Below are 16,697 nucleotides of genomic sequence, written 5' to 3'. Positions count from 1 at the left end.
TAGCTCTGTAAGGAAGGGAGTCCTCAAATATGTTTAAAAACAGCCTTAAAGCTCCAGTGTCCTCACATTCCAGACTGAAAAAACACCTATAGCCAGGAGAAGAGAGGCCCAGAGAGTCCCTGGAAGGACTGTGGACACTGACCTCAGTCCCTCCCCACTTATAAGGAGCAGTCTCCCCACATGCAAATTTCTCTTCAAGCTCTAGAGTAAAATCCTCTCTTGGGCTGTGGGAGCTCAAAGTTCTCTCCTCAGACAGGGCTGAGGTCTCTGGGGAAGGTAGAGCTGTGGTCTAGAAGAAGATGAGACTGTTGGGTCTTCTCCTTTGCCTGGTGACGGCTCCCCAAGGTGAGTGGCTCACATGTCAGACCTGGGTCTATGAGGATGGTGGTGACTGCACATGTCTGTCAGGGACTGATTCTCCTTGTCCCCAGGTGTTCTGTGCCAGCTGCAGCTGTGGGAGTCAGACCCAGGACTGGTGAAGCCCTCGCAGACCCTCTCCCTCACCTTCTCTGTCTTTGGATTCTCCATGACAACCAGCAGTTACTACTGGAGCTGGATCCGCCAGCCCCCAGGAAAGAGCCTGCAGTGCATGGGGTATGTAAGTTATAGTGGTAGCAAGTACTACAACCCATTCCTCAAGAGCCGCATCTCCATCTCCAGAGACACGTCCAAGATCCAGTTCTCCCTACAACTGAGCTCCGTGATCGCTGATGAGACAGCCGTATATTACTGTGCAAGAGACACAGTGAGGGGAAGTCAGTGTGAGCCCAGACACAAACCTCCCTGCAGGGAGACAGGAGGGGCTGGCTTCAGTGGGTTCCCAGGATCACCAGGGGGTTCCCAAGACCTAGCATATAGAGGGGACCAGCCCCAGGGCAGTTGCAGTGGAGGGTAAGGGCTGGTTTCCTGCCAACTTCTGTGACTTCCTCTCATCTAACTGTTTTCCCAGGAAACCTTTCCAGATTAATGATTCTGTGCCTTCCCCTGATGCCTCTGAATTCAAAAAGATTTTTCATAATTCATTCTCAAATCCCCAAAAGGCAGAGGGTGACTGACAGGCATGAATTAGTCATCAGGTTTCCTTTTTCTTTTCTCAATTCTTTTTTATTTCCTTTTTTGGTGCTTCTCCACCCTGCTCTGCCCTGTGCCTGGGGTTTGAAACTGGACTTCCAAGTGGAGCCACAGGATGAACATTGAGGACAGGGAATCCTGTATATCCAGTGACACCAAAGTCAACTGAGCTAACATCACCCAGAAACACTGCCATTTTTCTGTATAATATTCATGGTCCTTTTCTTTGATGATTCCAACAAAGACTCTAAATTGTTTTCATACGTATGGCCCCAACTTTCCTTAAGTCCACAGTCCATTCTCCACTTTTACTCTCAACCCTTTGTAAGGGGAAATGCAGAAGCCATTAGATGGACCTTGCCTATCTCCTCAACAGGACACCCACCACCATCTTTTCCTTCTCCTTCTCATGAAATGGTTGGGTCCTCCTGGTGTGATCGTCATGAGTAACCTTCAAAAGATTCTCACTTAAATCTCACCACTTCTGTTTACCATCATGTGCTGGTCGTTTCTAATAGATATTTCCTCTAGAATTATAAAATGATCTAGTCTTCAGACATAATTGCCTTTAATTATCTCCACAAATGCTGAAACACTTTTTTAAAGCTGGAGATCTAACACTTTTTTTTTCTTTTCTAGGTTGAGTAGACCCTATTAATACTTTCCCACCCACTGAAACAAAAATACACCTACTATGTATCCCTCTATGTAAACGTGAATTTATGTCAGTCTGCTTCAGGATCTCCAGCCCATTGAGGCCAGCATAGATCCTTCTGCATCTGTTCAAACTCAGGCCCAGACACACCTGGTGAGTTGTGGGCTCACCTGGTTCTGGATGTTGGATGCCATCTCTTTGTCTCCACTGTCCCACAGCACATCAGCTCACTTTTCCGGATCTTAATCAGAGGATCCAGATATGTCCTATTACTCTGGATGGTCCTACTTTTCTTGACTCTCCTATTATCTACATTCTGGCAGGCAAATTCATTATTTAATTTATTGCCCTGCTATCTTTGAAAAGGCAGTAGTGATATGGTGCATTCAGAGCTCTGTTCGTGAAATGACATTGAGGAAATGGCTTTTCAGAGACAATGGTACTAAATCAGTCAGTGTACAGGTGAGGTCACTGGGCTGAGGGAGAGTTGACCTGCCCCAGACCCACAGGTGTGACATCTCAGGGCAGGAGTGGAGCAAGTGATACACGTGCAAAGGTGTCAGTCAGAGATGAGGGCCCACAGGGGTCCTTTCTGGTTCCCAGGAGAGGTAATATCCCTGATAACACTGAAGGCAGCATTTATCATGACTGGCACCCCACTATAAGGTTCACACTAGAGTTACAATTGTGATCCCCACTTTATACCCGTTTGGACTGAAATGCAGAGGGGAGAGCCCGCCTCCTCTGTCACACAGTGAGGAGGAGGGAGCTGTGCTCTACCCTCCACCACCACTTACTTATATGATCTCAGATACAGTCCCAGGATTCAAGGACAATGGGATGTGAGAAGGCAGCTCTCAGGTGGGTTTTCAAAGGAACCTGCTTCCTGTGGGCGGAGCCTCGCTCTGCCCATGAGGAGCTGGTCTCTTCTGCAAGCCAGTCACTGTGAAGGTGAATTTCCAAGCATCATGCATGTTCTCTCATATAATGTGGTGGAAATTATGTTCACTGAATTCAGAATTCACTGGCAGTGACACAGAGCGAGAAATAGATACTTCTAGAAAGTGTGAGTGTGTCCCCTCAGACCAAGTGCTGGCCCAACATACAGAGTGTTGAGTAGCTCCACTGGCTGTCTGTCTGCGGTCCTGAGAAGGGCTGGGAATTTCTCAATGTCCACCCTCAAGGACAAAGTCCTGAGGGTCACGGAGTTCTTGCAGACACTCAGTTGTGCACAGGAAAAAAGCAGGATTAGGTTCCTACTGGCCATGTCACCAGTGGTAAGAAAGATGACTGTCTCAGCAGGAATGCCTACCTTGTCCCAATAATAAACTGCATGGTAAGATTAGGGGCTGCTAGCCATTTCAACAATGACGAGAATGATCCCTCTCCAGCAGAAATGTCTGCCTTGCCCCCAAAACAAACTGTATGACAGGTGGACAGGGGTAAATCCAAGTCCCTGGCAGCATTGAACACACCTGATCGTGAAGCTGTTTCAGTGAAGAAGTGTTCACTCAAGTCAAGTGAGCAAGTAAAGCTGCTTTGGATTACCATAAGCAGTGGAGTGGACCCAGCCTTGTCTGAATTGAAGGTGATTTTTGTATTTAGCTGCTGTCTGCAAGCATTTGAATACCCAGTACATTACACATGAGGTAATGGAGAAGGAAAATGGACTGGAGTGTTTCTTTGACAATTTAGAGATGGGGACTCAGGACCACCAGGAGGCTCTCAGGACACCAGGGCAGTGTCCAGCCGCAGAAGCACGTGCAGAGAAGGAGGCTGAGGAGCGAGGCTGTCTCACCAGTGTCTGGATTTTCCTCTCTTTTTACAACATCTAGTCCCCAGACACCCTCCTCCACATCTATTCAAATCAAGGCCATGATACATCCAAGTTTAGAACACAGTACGGATTCTCTGTTACATCTTATTCCATGTATATTAACATTCACACTGTCTTCATCTCCTTCTTATGAATCTCATGGAAGTGTGAACAGAGCTGCCATACTCCTGACTGTATGCAGTGATGATCTGAACTTAGAAAAATGTCCTGGGACTGTCCGAGAATCATCGTCATAGTGAAAATATAAATACATAAATAAATCACAACCCGTTCATATTCTCAACAGCAAGACAGGGTGTCTCTGGTGGGCAATAAAATTTGCTGAATTAGAATTAACACAGACATTCGCTCCCACAGAGCCTGAGAACATGCAAATCCCTCTTCTCCTGGGCTACTTCAGGGATCCTTGATACCAGGCTTTGCCCCAGCCCTGTGGAATGGGAGACAGCTTTCTCAGTGTTGTTTCTTGTAAGGAGTGCAAGTTCCTGTTCTTGGAGTGATGGTCCAGGTGCACTTACTGGATCCATACCAGGTGAGGAGGTGCCCTTCCAGAACCTCACGTCACCTGAATTCTAGCTTCCTGGGGAGAGGTCAGAAATCTCTGAGACTTCATCAGCGTCCTTCTGTGTCTCTCTTCCATGTCTCTCTGTGTTCATTTTTGTCTGTCCAGGATCCAGTTACATTTATAGACATTAGATTCCTGCCTCTACTAACAGGATGGAGCCCTGAGCATGGAGGAACCTGAGGTTGCCCTGGTGACCGTGTGTCCTGCAGAGGCCAGTGTGTCCCTCACAGAGATGAGCAATCTGACCTGCCAGCTGCTGCCCTGTCCACCAGGTGGCCCTGCAGAGCAGCCCCACAAGAACCAGCTGACACCAGTGCAGCCTCGTCCAACTACGTTTCCTCAGGGTTTCCCCTCCTGCAGCTCGAGTGTCTCCAGCAGACGCCCAGTTTCAGGCCCAGGAGTGGTCAGGGGGTCACTCTGTCCTCAGCCCCAGGCTCACACACCTGTTGGAGTTCACGGTATCCCAGGCAGCAGCATCTTGAAGCCAGGGCACAGCTATTAATACTGGACTGGAGACACTGAGAAGCAAATGCCCTCTGAGCCCAGACAGGACCCTCCCGGCAGGATGGTGGCTGCACTGCAGGGGGTCTCAGGACCACCCAGCACTGGGCTCCAGCCCAGGAGCAGGTGCAGACGGGCTGGGGAGGGGCTTCCTCTTAAGGTCTTAGTCTCTCTTTTCCAAAAAAACAATGTAAATTAGGAGGTGGAGAAGTACTTCTATGGTTTCTTTCATTATCCTAATCTATTTAGAGAATGTGTCTCACGCAAGGCAATGCAAACCACATTTAAAAGGAGGTTTCCAGGATTTGTTAATAGTGAGAACCTGGAGTACAAGACGGTTTTATGATTTCAATGAGAGCAGCATTTTGGGAGACACTCTGATCCCAGGAATAAGACATTCAGATATCAGAGCCTATCTACAGATCAGTGGCCTGAAGTCTGTGGACACAGCCACATATTACTGTGTGAGATACAGTGTGAAAACCCACGTCCTGAGTGTGTCATAAAAGCTGAGGGAGAGGGCAGCTGTGCTGGGCTGAGGAGATGACAGGCACAACGTGGTGCTGCCTTTCTTTGACTGAGGATCTACTTACAGGAGCCTTCACTGACTCTCCTGGCTTCTCCTCCTCAGCCCAGACTGCACCAGCTGGACTGGGAGTGGGCGCCTATGGAGAAAACATAGGGAAGATGGGGGCCCTGCAGCTGCACCAGCTTCCTCCTCAGCCTGGTGTCCTGGGTCTCCCTCCCTGGGGCAGCTTCCAGCAGGACACGGTGCCCACCTCACTCCATGGTGAGTGGGGTGAGGCCCTTGCTCATGTGTCAGGGTGAGAACCTCAGCTTTCTACTCTGAGGGATCCTTTTGATCTGCATAGGACTTGGGCTCCTTAACACCCCTGGTCTACATTACATATGAATAACGTGATGCCCTCGAGGATAAAAATATTCGTACAGTTATACTACAAATATTTCTGTCTCAACACTATGCATTCTGTTCCCTCTTAGCTAGGCTGTTTTTCAATGAGTATGTATAGTAGATAGAGAGACAGATACATAAAGAGAGAGAGAGAGAAGATTTAGTTCAATTAATGAACTTGACATGTTCTAAGATAGGGCTGTGGGGTTGAGTACTGAGACGGGATAGAAGTTAATAACATGAAGGGAATGAAATCAAGGTAGTGATGTTTGTGAGGTTTCACGTATGTAATTCCTTTAGTCATCACAAATTATAATAATTTTTGTCACAAGGACAGCAAACAGTCGGTAACTCCTTAAAGGGGGAAAGGAAGTGACCTGAAGGAGGTGGAGAGATGATGGACACAGGGGAGATGCCTGGTAGGCATAAGGGTCTCTGAGCACAAGCTTGAAGCACATAAATACTAGATTGGAGGGTCAATCAACCAGATCGAGGGCAAGGCTCTGGTCCATGAACATCCCAGAGTCCAGGGCACACCAGGATGGGACCTGGGGTCACCAGGAAGGGGAAGCAGCACAAGCTTGGAGTGGGGAGAGGTATGGTCTGCAGGGGGCACTCAGGACCCTCTGACCACAGGCCCCAGCCCCAGGGCAGCTGGAGAGAGAGGCTGGGGAGTGAGGAGTTTTTTTGTCCTGGTCTGCAGTCTCAGTTCCTGTGAGCAAATCTGTGATTATGCGCTTTCTGCGTTTTCCTGTCTCTGAGTCCCAATTCTCTTTATAGCATCAGACTCTGGGAAAATGAGTCCGTTACTCCTCTGCCATCATCAATTCAATAACTGGAAGATGCTGGATTATACAGTTATGTAGTCTCTGTTCTTATTTGACCTCTTCTCCACCTAAAGTTATGATTCTTTCTGATGTAAATAATTAGTTTGATCTGATGTATTCTGTGGGCTGTTGTAGGGAAGAGGCAACACAGAGCTTTGGACAAAATTATACACCCTTTTCCAGCCTGCTTATGCCGAGGGTGTAGTTATTCAGATAAAATTAAGGACACAAGCTCTTACCTTAAAGAGAAGAGAAGGTTCAAAGGGTTATTCTTTTTTTTTTAGAATTATGCCTATGCCAAAGTTGCATCAAAATATTATTGTAAGAATCAAATATGATTTTTTAATATTCAGAATATGTGGATATTGTAATTTTTCTTTAGTGTGTGAAGATGACTTCCATGTAGCTAATTCTCTATTGTTAGTTTAAATATTTTATAAAATCTATCTATCTATCTATCTATCTATCTATCTATCTATCTATCTATCCACCTATCATCTATTTGGAGTCCATTTATCTCACTCAGCATTTATCCTATTGGCACATGCCTTTGAGGAATATGAACACTGTCTCTAAAATTTATTATTAGATCCCACTATTATATCCCAGTAACCTCCAAGTGAGTCACTGCCTTCTTTTTCAAGATGGTTATTTGAATATCAACTCCATGCATAAGTTACAGATGATCTCTGTTGTATCAACAGAAAAGTTATACCTTTTCTATAAAGCAACTACTGCCACCCTTGGTAACTAGCCTCCTGTGTGAGGTGGAATTCTCAGGGGAAGGGAGGAACCCTTCAACCTCAGGGATAATTTCTGCAGATCCCACAGAGGGTGGCCTCCCATTGGTGTCTGTGCGTTGAGGACGTAGGCGCTGCTTCCAGTCTTACAGCCTGGTCTCTGCAGGCAAAGCCCTTCACCTGTGAGACATAAGATCAGAGTCTCCCAGGCTCCTGTGCTCTGCAGACAATTGTTCAGACCAAAGTCAGATCAAAAGTGCAGAAATTAAAAGAAATCTGATCTGGGGAAAGTCTGGACTTTATTTGTCATTATATTTATGCTAAAGTGATATGAAAATATTATTTTTCTATGAAATTATATTTGCATTTGTTAATTTTTATCATTTTAAATCTTTATTTAGATTTGAGAAGGTGTTTGAACAACACGTTAATCCTTTCTAATATCTATTTGAAACATACATGAAACTAAAATAAATGATGATTTACTCCTCTGTTCCAACACTGATTCTTATACTCAGGAATGTGAGGCTGTTTTTTGACCTGTTTCCACCAAAACTTCACAGCAAAACTGCTGTCCCATTGAGACGATCATGTTTTGTGCATTAATGAAGAGACACCTCAGGGGGGCCCAGAAGGACTAGGGGGTCTGACTTCAGTCCCTCTCCACTTATAAGGACAAGCCTCCCCACACGAATATTTCTCTTCAAGCTCAAGGGTAAAATCCAGTCTTGGGCTGTGAGAGCTCACAGCTCTCTCCTCGTAAGGTCTCTGGGGAAGGCAGAGCTGTGGTCTAGAAGAAGATGAGACTGTTGGGTCTTCTCCTTTGCCTGGTGATGGCTCCCCAAGGTGAGTGTCTCAGATGTCAGACCTGGGTCTACGGGGATGGTTGTGACTGCAAGTGACTGACAGGGACTGACTCTCCTTGTCCCCAGGTGTCCTGTCCCACATGCAGCTGCAGGAGTTGGGCCCAGGACAGGTGAAGCCCTCACAGACCCTCTCCCTCAGCTGTGCTCTCTCTGGATTTTCTATCACAACCAGCAATTACTGCTGGAGCTGGATCCGCCAGCCCCCACGGAAGGGGCTGGAGTGGATTGGGTGCATATATTCTAGAAGTAGCAGTTACTACAGCCCATCCCTCAAGAGCCACACCTCCATTTCCAGAGACACGTCCAAGAATGAGTTCTCCCTGCAACTGAGCTCCGTGACTACACAGGACACAGTCGTGTATTACTGTGCAAGATACACAGTGATGGGAAGTCAGTGTGAGCCCAGACACAAACCTCCCTGCAGGAGACAGGAGGGGCTGGGCTATAGGGTGTGCTCAGGACACCGGGGGTTGATCAAGACCCACTACTTACAGAGACCAGACCCAGGAGCAGGTGCAGAAGTGGGGTGGGAACAAGCTTCCTTTGGATCAGGGATTTCCTCTCCAAGGTCTCAGCTGTCCTCAGGGATGGTTCCTGTTTTCTTCTTCTAGTTCTAATTGCTCGTATTCTCAGTGCATCCAACAAACGAGGAAGTATCACTGTCTGTTTCAGATGAGATATCACCAGTGACTAGGGACCTTTCCTTCAACTTCTTATAGACCCTGTTTTTCTTACTAGGCAAAGACAACAGACTGAGGATTCTCATCGTCCCTGAGAAACACCAGCCCAGTCCAGACTCTGTATGCTGAGCTCATCTTCTCTGCCCTCAGACGGGAACACACTGACTTCACATGTCATGAGCATCCCCCTTGGACATCTGCCCCATGTGGTTCCTTGTTCTCCCTGCCACACTTTAACCTCTATTTTTGTTGTTTTGGTAACACTGGCTTATAACATTATGTAAAATTCAGGTGTACATCATTGTATTTCAGTTTTAGTATAGATTACATCATGTTCACCACCCAAAGTCTAATTACCATCCATCACCATACACATGTGTCTAATCACCCCTTTCATCCTCCTCCCTCCCCCCTTCCCCTCTTTTAACCACCAACCCAGTCTCTGTCTTTACGTGTTTGTTTGTTGTTGTTTTTAACTTATATTTATGAGTGAAATCATACAGGATTTGACTTTCTTCCTCTTATTTCATTTAGCTTAATACCTTCAAGATCCATCCATGTTGTCACAAATGACCAGATTTCATCCTTTTGTATGGCTGATTAGTATTCTGTTGTGTATATAGACCTCTTCTTATTATCAGTTCATCCCTTGATGGGCATCTAGGTTGCTTGCAAATCTTGGCTATTGTGAATAATGCTGCAATGAACATGGGGGTGCATATATATTTTATGCATTCATGTTTGCATATTTTTTGCATAAATACCCAGCAGCAGAATAGCTGGATCCTATGGTACTGCTATTCTTAAATTTTTGAGGAATCCCCATAATGTTTTTAATAGTGCCTGCACCACTTTGCACTGCCCTCAGCAATGTATGAGAGTTCTCTTTTCTCCACATCCTCTCCAAAACTTATTATTTCCTGTCTTGTTAATTAAGTCATACTGACGAGTGTGAGGTGATAGCTCATTGTAATTTTGGTTTGCGTTACCCTGATAATTAGTGTTGTGGAACATCTTTTCATGTGTCTGTTGGCCATCGGTATATCTTCTTTGAGAAATGTCTGTTCAGGTCTTTTGCCCATTTTTCAATTGGGTTGTTAGATTTTTGTTGTTGTTGTGATGTATAAATTCTTTATATATTTGGATATCAACCCATTATCAGATATACAGTTTGAAATTATTTTTTCTGAATTGTTAGGTTATCCTTTCCTTTTGTTGATGGTTTCCTTTGTTGTTCAGAGCTTTTTATTTTGATGTGTCCCATTTGTTTATTTCTGCTATTGTTTCGCTTTCCCAGTCACACATGGTACTTGAAATTATGCTGCTAAGACTGATGTTGAAGAGGATACTGTCTTTGTTTTCTCCTAGAATTTTCCTGGTTTCAGGTCTTACATTCAAGACTTTGATACGTTTTGAGTTAATTGTTGTGTATGGTGTAAGATAATTGTCTACGTTCATTATTTTGCATGTGGCTGTTTAGTTTTCCCAACACCATTTGTGGAAGAGACTTTCCTTTCTCCATGTACGTTCTTGGCTCCCTTGTCCAAAAGTAGCTGTCCATAGATGTGTGGGTTTATGTCTGGGCTCTCGATTCTGTTCCATTCATCTGTGCGTCTGTTTCGTGCCAGTACCATGCTATTTTGATTACTATAGCTTTGTAGTATATATATATATTTTTTTAAGTATTCATAAAATTTTAATTAATTTATTTTTAATTTTTTTTATTGCAGTAACATCGTTTTATAACATTGTATAAATTTCAGGTGTACATCATTATACTTCTATTTCTGCATAGATTATATCATGTTCACCACCCAAATACTAATTACAACCCATCACCACACACATGTGCCGAATTATGCCTTTCGCCATCCTCCCTCCCCCCTTCCCCTCTAGTAACGACCAATCCAATCTCTGTCTCTATGTGTTTGTTTATTGTTGTTATTATCTACTACTTAATGAAGGAAATCATACGGTATTTGACCGTCTTCCTCTGACTAATTTCACTTTGCATAATACTCTCAATGTCCATCCATGTTGTCACAAATGGCTGGATTTCATCCTTTCTTATGGCTGAATAGTATTCCATTGTGTATATATACCACATCTTCTTTATCCATTCGTCCCTTGATGGGCACTTAGGTAGTTTATTTTGAAGTCAAGGAGTGTGGTACCTCCAGCGTTGCTCTTTTTCAAAGGGTTTCTTTGGTTATTTGGGGACTTGTGTTTTTCCACATAAATTTTAGCATTCTTTGTTCTATTTCCATGAAAAATGTCATTGGAACTTTGATAGGGATTGGGTTGAATCTGTAGATTGCTTTAGGAACTATGGGCATTTTCAGTATGTTACTTCTTCCCTTCCAAGAGCACGGACTATTTTTTCCATTTCTTTCTGTCTTCTTCTATTTCTTTCAACAATGATTTATAGTTTGCAGTGTACAAGTCTTTCACCTCTTTAGTTAAGTTTATTCCTAGGTATTTATTCTTTTTGTTGAAATTGTAAATGGGATTGTATTCTTAATATCCCTTTCTGCTACTTCGTTGTTGGTATATAGAAACTCAACTTATGTTTGTATGTTGATTTTGTATCCTGCAACATTACCATATTGATTTATTATTTCCATAAGTTTTTTGTTTGATTCTTTAGGGTTTTCTACATATAAAACCATGACATGTGCAAATAGTGACAGTTCCACTTCTTCATTTCCAATTTGGATCTATTTATTTCTTTTTCTTTCCTGATTGCTGTAGCTTGGATTTCCAGTACTGTTAAATAAGAGTGGTGAAAGTGGGCATCCTTGTCTAGTTCCTGTGTTTAGAGTGACAGCTTTCAGTTTTTCCCTATTGAGGATGATATTAGCTGTGGGTTTGCCATATATGGCCTTTAGTATGTTGAGGTACTTTCATTTTATACCATTTTATTCAGGATTTTTCTCATAAAAGGATGCTGTATCTTGTCAAATGTTTTCTCTGCATCTATTGAAATGATCATGTGATTTTCATTCTTCATTTTGTTAATGTGCTGTATCACGTTGATTGATTTGCGGATGTTTGAACCATCCCTGCACCCTGGAATAAATCCCACTTGATCATGTAGTATGATATTTTTAATGTATTGTTATATTCAATTTGCTATTATTTTGTTCGTGAATTTTGCATTGATGTTCATCAGTGACATGGACTTGTAATTTTCTTTTTTTTCTGTGTTGTCTTTGTCTGGTGTTGGTATCAGGGTAATGATGGCTTTTTAGAATGAGTTAAGAAGCTTCCCTCCTCTTTGATATTTCGAAGAGTTGGAGAAGGATAGATACTGTCTTCTTTGAAGATTTGGTAGAATTCACCAGGGAATTCACTGTCTGGTCCTGGACTTTTATTTTTTGGAAAGTTTTTAATTGTTGTTTTGATCTCCTTAGTGGTGATTGTTCTGTTTAAATTCTCTATTTCTTCTTGATTCAATTTGGAAGATTGTATGATTCTAAGAATTCATCCCTTTCTTCTAGATTCTCTAATTTATTGACGTATAGCTTTTCATGGTATTCTCTTATAATGTTTTGTATTTCTGTAGTGTCCATTGTACTTTATTCTCTTTCATTTTATTTTATTTATTTAAGGCTTCTCTCTTTTTTTATTGGTAAGTCTAGCTATAGGCATGTCAATCTTATTTATCTTTTCAAAGAACCAACTCTTAGTTTCATTGATTTTTTTGTATTTTTTTTTTTAGTCTTTCATTTATGTCTGCTGTGATTTTTATTATTTCCTTCCTTCTACTGATTTGGGGCTTTGTTTGCTCTCCTTCTTCCAGTTCCACTAGGTTCACTGTTAAATTGTTTATTTGGTGTTTATCGTGTTTGTTTAAGTAAGCCTGTATTTCTATAAACATCCATCTTAGAACCACTTATGCTGTATCCCATAAATTTTGGCATGTTGTATTTTCATTTTCATTTATCTCCAGATATTTTTTGATTTCTCCTTTGATTTTGTCACTGACCCAATCATTGTTGGGTAGTATTTTGTTTAATCTCCACAAATTTTTGGCTTTTCTGATTTTTTTCATATAGTCCATTTCTGGTTTCATACCGTTGTGGTCAGAAAAGATCCCTGGTATTATTTCAATCTTCTTAAATTTATCGAGACTAGTTTTGTGGCCTAATATGTCATCTATCATGGAGAATGTTCCATGTGCACTTGAAAAGAATATGTCTTCCTTGTTTTATGAATGGAATGTTCTGTATATATCTACTAAGTCCATCTGTTCTAGTGTTTCATTTAAGGCCAATGTTTCCTTATTGATCTTCTGTTTGGATGATCTATCCACTGGTGTAAGTGGAGTGTTAAAGTGCCCTACTATTATTGTGTGGCTGTCTATTTCTCCTTTTATGTCTGTTAATACTGACTTTACATATTTAGCTGCTCCTATGTTGGGTGCCTAGATATTTACAAATGTTATATCTTCTTGTTGGATTGTTCTCTTTATCATTATGTAGTACCATTCTTTGTCTCTTGCACAGTTTTTGTCTTAAAGCATCTTTTGTGTGATATATGTATTGCTACCTCAGCTTTCTTTTTATTGCCATTTGCCGTGGTACCTTTCTCCATCCCTTGACGTTCAACTGTGAGTGTCTTTAGGTCTAACGTGTGTCTCCTATATGCAGCATATATATGGGTCTTATTTTTTTATCCAATCAGCCACCCTACGCCTTTTGATGGGTGTGTTTAGTCCATTAATATTTAAAATAGCTATTGATATGAATGTACTTATTGCCATTTTGTTACTTTCTTCTGGGTGTTTTAATAGTTCTTCTCTGTTCCTTTCTTCTTCTCTTGCTCTCTTCCCTTATGGTGTGATGACTTTCAGTAGTATTATGTTTGAGTTCTTTTCTGGGTATTTATTATAGTTTTCTGGTTGGTGATTACCATGAGGTTCATATATAATAGCCTACATATATAGCAATCTACATTGAGTTGATAGTCTCTTTAGTTTGACCTCTTGCTAAACGCTCCACTCATTACTCTCCTCCTCTCACATTTTATGTTTTTGATATCATATCTAACCCATTTTTTGTGCATGTGTATCCATTACCCTCTTATAATGGGAATAGATAATTTTACTACCTTTGTCTTTTGACCTTCATATTAGCTTTAGAGATGGTTGATCTCCTATCTTTATCGCATATTTAATTTTACCAGTGATTTTATTGCTTTTTTTTTTTTTGATCATTTTCTTATTCCTTTTTGTGGTCTTCTCTTTTCCACTTGAATAAATCCCTTTAGCATTTCTTGCAAGCTGATTTCTTGGTGATAAACTCCTTTAGTTTTCACTTGGGAAACTTCTTATCTCTCCTTCCATTGTGAATGATAAACTTGCCTGGTAGAGTATTCTTAGCTGTAGGTTTTTTCCTTTTAGCACTTTAACTATATTGTGTCACTCCCTTCCAGCCTGTTAGGTTTCTGCTGAGAAGTCAGCTGATAGCCTTATGGGGTTTCCTTCGTATGGAACGCATTGCCTTTCTCTTGCAGCCTTTCGGATTCTCTCTTTAATTCTTAACATTTTATTTATAATGTCTTTTGGCGTGGGCCTCTTTGGGTTTATCTTGTTTGGTGCTCTCTGTGCATCCTATACCTGAATGTCTGTTTCCTTCCTTAGCTTAGGAAAGTTTTCAGCTATTATTTCTTCAAGTATATTCTCTGCCCCTTTGTCTGCATCCTCTCTTTCTGGGACACTGATAACACAGACGTTAGTGTGCTTCATGTTGTCCCAGAGGCCCCTGAGACTGTTTTCATTCTTTTTAATATTTTTTCTTTTATCTGTTACACTTGGGTGATTTCCTCTATTCTTTCATCCAGTTTGCTGATCCTTTCTTCTGTATCATCTGCTCTGCTATTGAGTCCCTCCAGTGAATTTTTCATTTCTAGTATTGTATTCTTCAGTTGTGATTGGTTCTTCTTTCTATTTTCCAGTTCTTTGCTGAAGTCCTCACTGAGTTCATCCAGTATTCTCCCAAGACCAGTGAGCATCCTTAGGTCTCTTTGTGTGAACTCTCTGTCAGGTAGATAGTTTATGTCTATTTCATTTAGATCTTTTTCTGGGGTTTTGTCCTGTTCCCTTACGTGGAATGTATTCTTTTGTCTCCTCACTTTTCTTCTTCCTCTGTACTTAAATCTATGTTTTAGGAAGGTCAGCTGCATCTCCTGGTCTTGGAGAGGGGGCCTTATGTAAGAGATGCCTTATGAGGTTCAGCAGTGTTCTTCCCTATCATCAGCAGTTCCAAATTTTCCAGGACTGTCCCTTGTCTGTCATTCTGTTGTGGCAGGGTTGCTCTTGCTGCAGGTGCTCAGAGAGGCTCAGCTGTCCCACTGGAAGGCTGGTTGTAAGACTCAGCTGTGTGGCTGCTGTGGTCCTTTCAACAACATCATTGGGCATGAGGAGCCCCTGCACAGTTAGCTTGAGGGACTAATAGGATATGCCCCTTGCAGTTTTTCTGTTAATTGAGTAGGTTCCCAGTGTGCCTGGTGGTTAGGCTCAGGGGCTAACAATTGCTGTAGGCCTCTGGTCTGCAAGGCTGTTGACAGCTCTCTCAGGCTTGCAACTGGGTGAGGGGGGGCAGGCATAGGAGCAGCCAATTGTTTCAGACTTTGGAAGATGAAGCTAGTTCCTTCTAGGGCTGTTTGAAAAGCAAATACCTGCTGCAGCTGAGAAGCCCCACTGCCCGCAGGGCCACACACCACATCAACACAGTCCTGCCCTGTGTGCGCACCCTGACTCACTGAGTGGACTCAGTCGCCCCACTGCACAGGCCCCACAAACTCCACCAACGCAGGCTCACTCCTTGTGCAAGCCCTACCCCACAGAGGTGGACCCCCTCACCCAGCATCAGAGGTTCCCGGCCCCCCACCTATGGGGTCCCACAAGGTGTCTGAGGGATTGCTGTTGCTTGGGGCCAGTTCCTAGGGTGGGCTCCCTGACCTGGCTGAGCTGGATTAAATTGGTTCTGTAGTGGGTTGTGGCAGACCCTGGAATAACAGGCCAGGGGAAGAACTCCATTGGCTTCTGGCAGTGTCAGTGTCAGCATTTCTGTACTAGGTCACAATAACAGCTACCTCTAATGTCTCAATCCCTGGAGAGGGCTCAGCCCTCACCAAGATGCACCCTGAGCCTATCAGGTGAATCTCTTTATACCAAGGGACTATGCAGCTTTCTTTGTGGTGATTTTAGGTTGCCTTCTGAAATGGGTTTATTTTTGTGCCGGCCCTGTAAGAGCAGGTTCCCCCCTACTTATGTTCAATAGCTTTTCTGGGGGTATTCCCCATTGTAGGTAATAGCCAGCAGAGCCAGATTTGATGCCGCTCCTCTCTGTTGTGTTGAGTCCAAAAGCTGCTAATAGTTGTAACGCTCCACTGCTCAGTTCCCCCACACCTCGAGGGAAGGCTTCACACCTTAAGGTTGCTCCTGGTGGGTCGTGATGTGACAGAGCTAGAAGATGGCTTTTTTCTCTCCAGAAAGGAATTACTATCTCTTCCACCTCAGTCAAGACTGACACTTTTTGGGGGGACAGTTTTCAGTTCTCTATTCGGGGTAATTTTTCCAAGAGTAGTTGTAGATTTGTTGGGTCTGAGGGAGGAGGTGAGTTCAGAGTGTACTGCTATCTTGACAGTGTCTCCTGGAGCTGATGATTTAACAAGGGAGACACAGACAGTGAACCTTGCACACACGTTTAAGATGACTTTATTCCTTTTCTTTATACTCACACTCTCTAAAGGGACCAATCACCTTCATTGTACACTTACAGAGTTAACCACAAAAATGGCAAATATCAGTCAACCAAATATGCTCATTCTAATTCGTTTATTTTTTTTTTCCTAAAGAAGATTCACCCTGAGCTAAGATCTGTTGCCAAACTTCTATTTTGTATGTGAGCTGCCGCAGCATGCCACTGACAGATGAGTGGTGTAGCTCCGTGCCCAGGAACTGAAACTGGGCCACCAAAGCAGAGTGTGCCAAAATCAACCCCTAGGTAACCAGGGCTGGTCCTTCTAATTTTTGA

General features: G+C 42.9%; 1 gene segment (V, D, J or C); it reads left to right on the top strand.

Annotated features, from left to right (window-relative positions):
- Positions 1 to 264: 264 nt before the first annotated feature.
- LOC131421227 (immunoglobulin heavy variable 4-30-4-like) lies at positions 265 to 15,097 on the top strand. The segment is given in 4 exon segments: positions 265 to 345; positions 432 to 755; positions 5,261 to 5,419; positions 14,967 to 15,097. Coding segments are annotated over 4 exon segments (660 nt in total).
- Positions 15,098 to 16,697: the final 1,600 nt, after the last annotated feature.

This window comes from Diceros bicornis, chromosome 24 (assembly GCF_020826845.1).
Source record: "Diceros bicornis minor isolate mBicDic1 chromosome 24, mDicBic1.mat.cur, whole genome shotgun sequence".
In the NCBI taxonomy this organism is placed as follows: Eukaryota; Metazoa; Chordata; class Mammalia; order Perissodactyla; family Rhinocerotidae; genus Diceros; species Diceros bicornis.
Note: the sequence above shows the minus strand (reverse complement) of the source record. Positions and strands in the feature narration are given on the sequence as shown.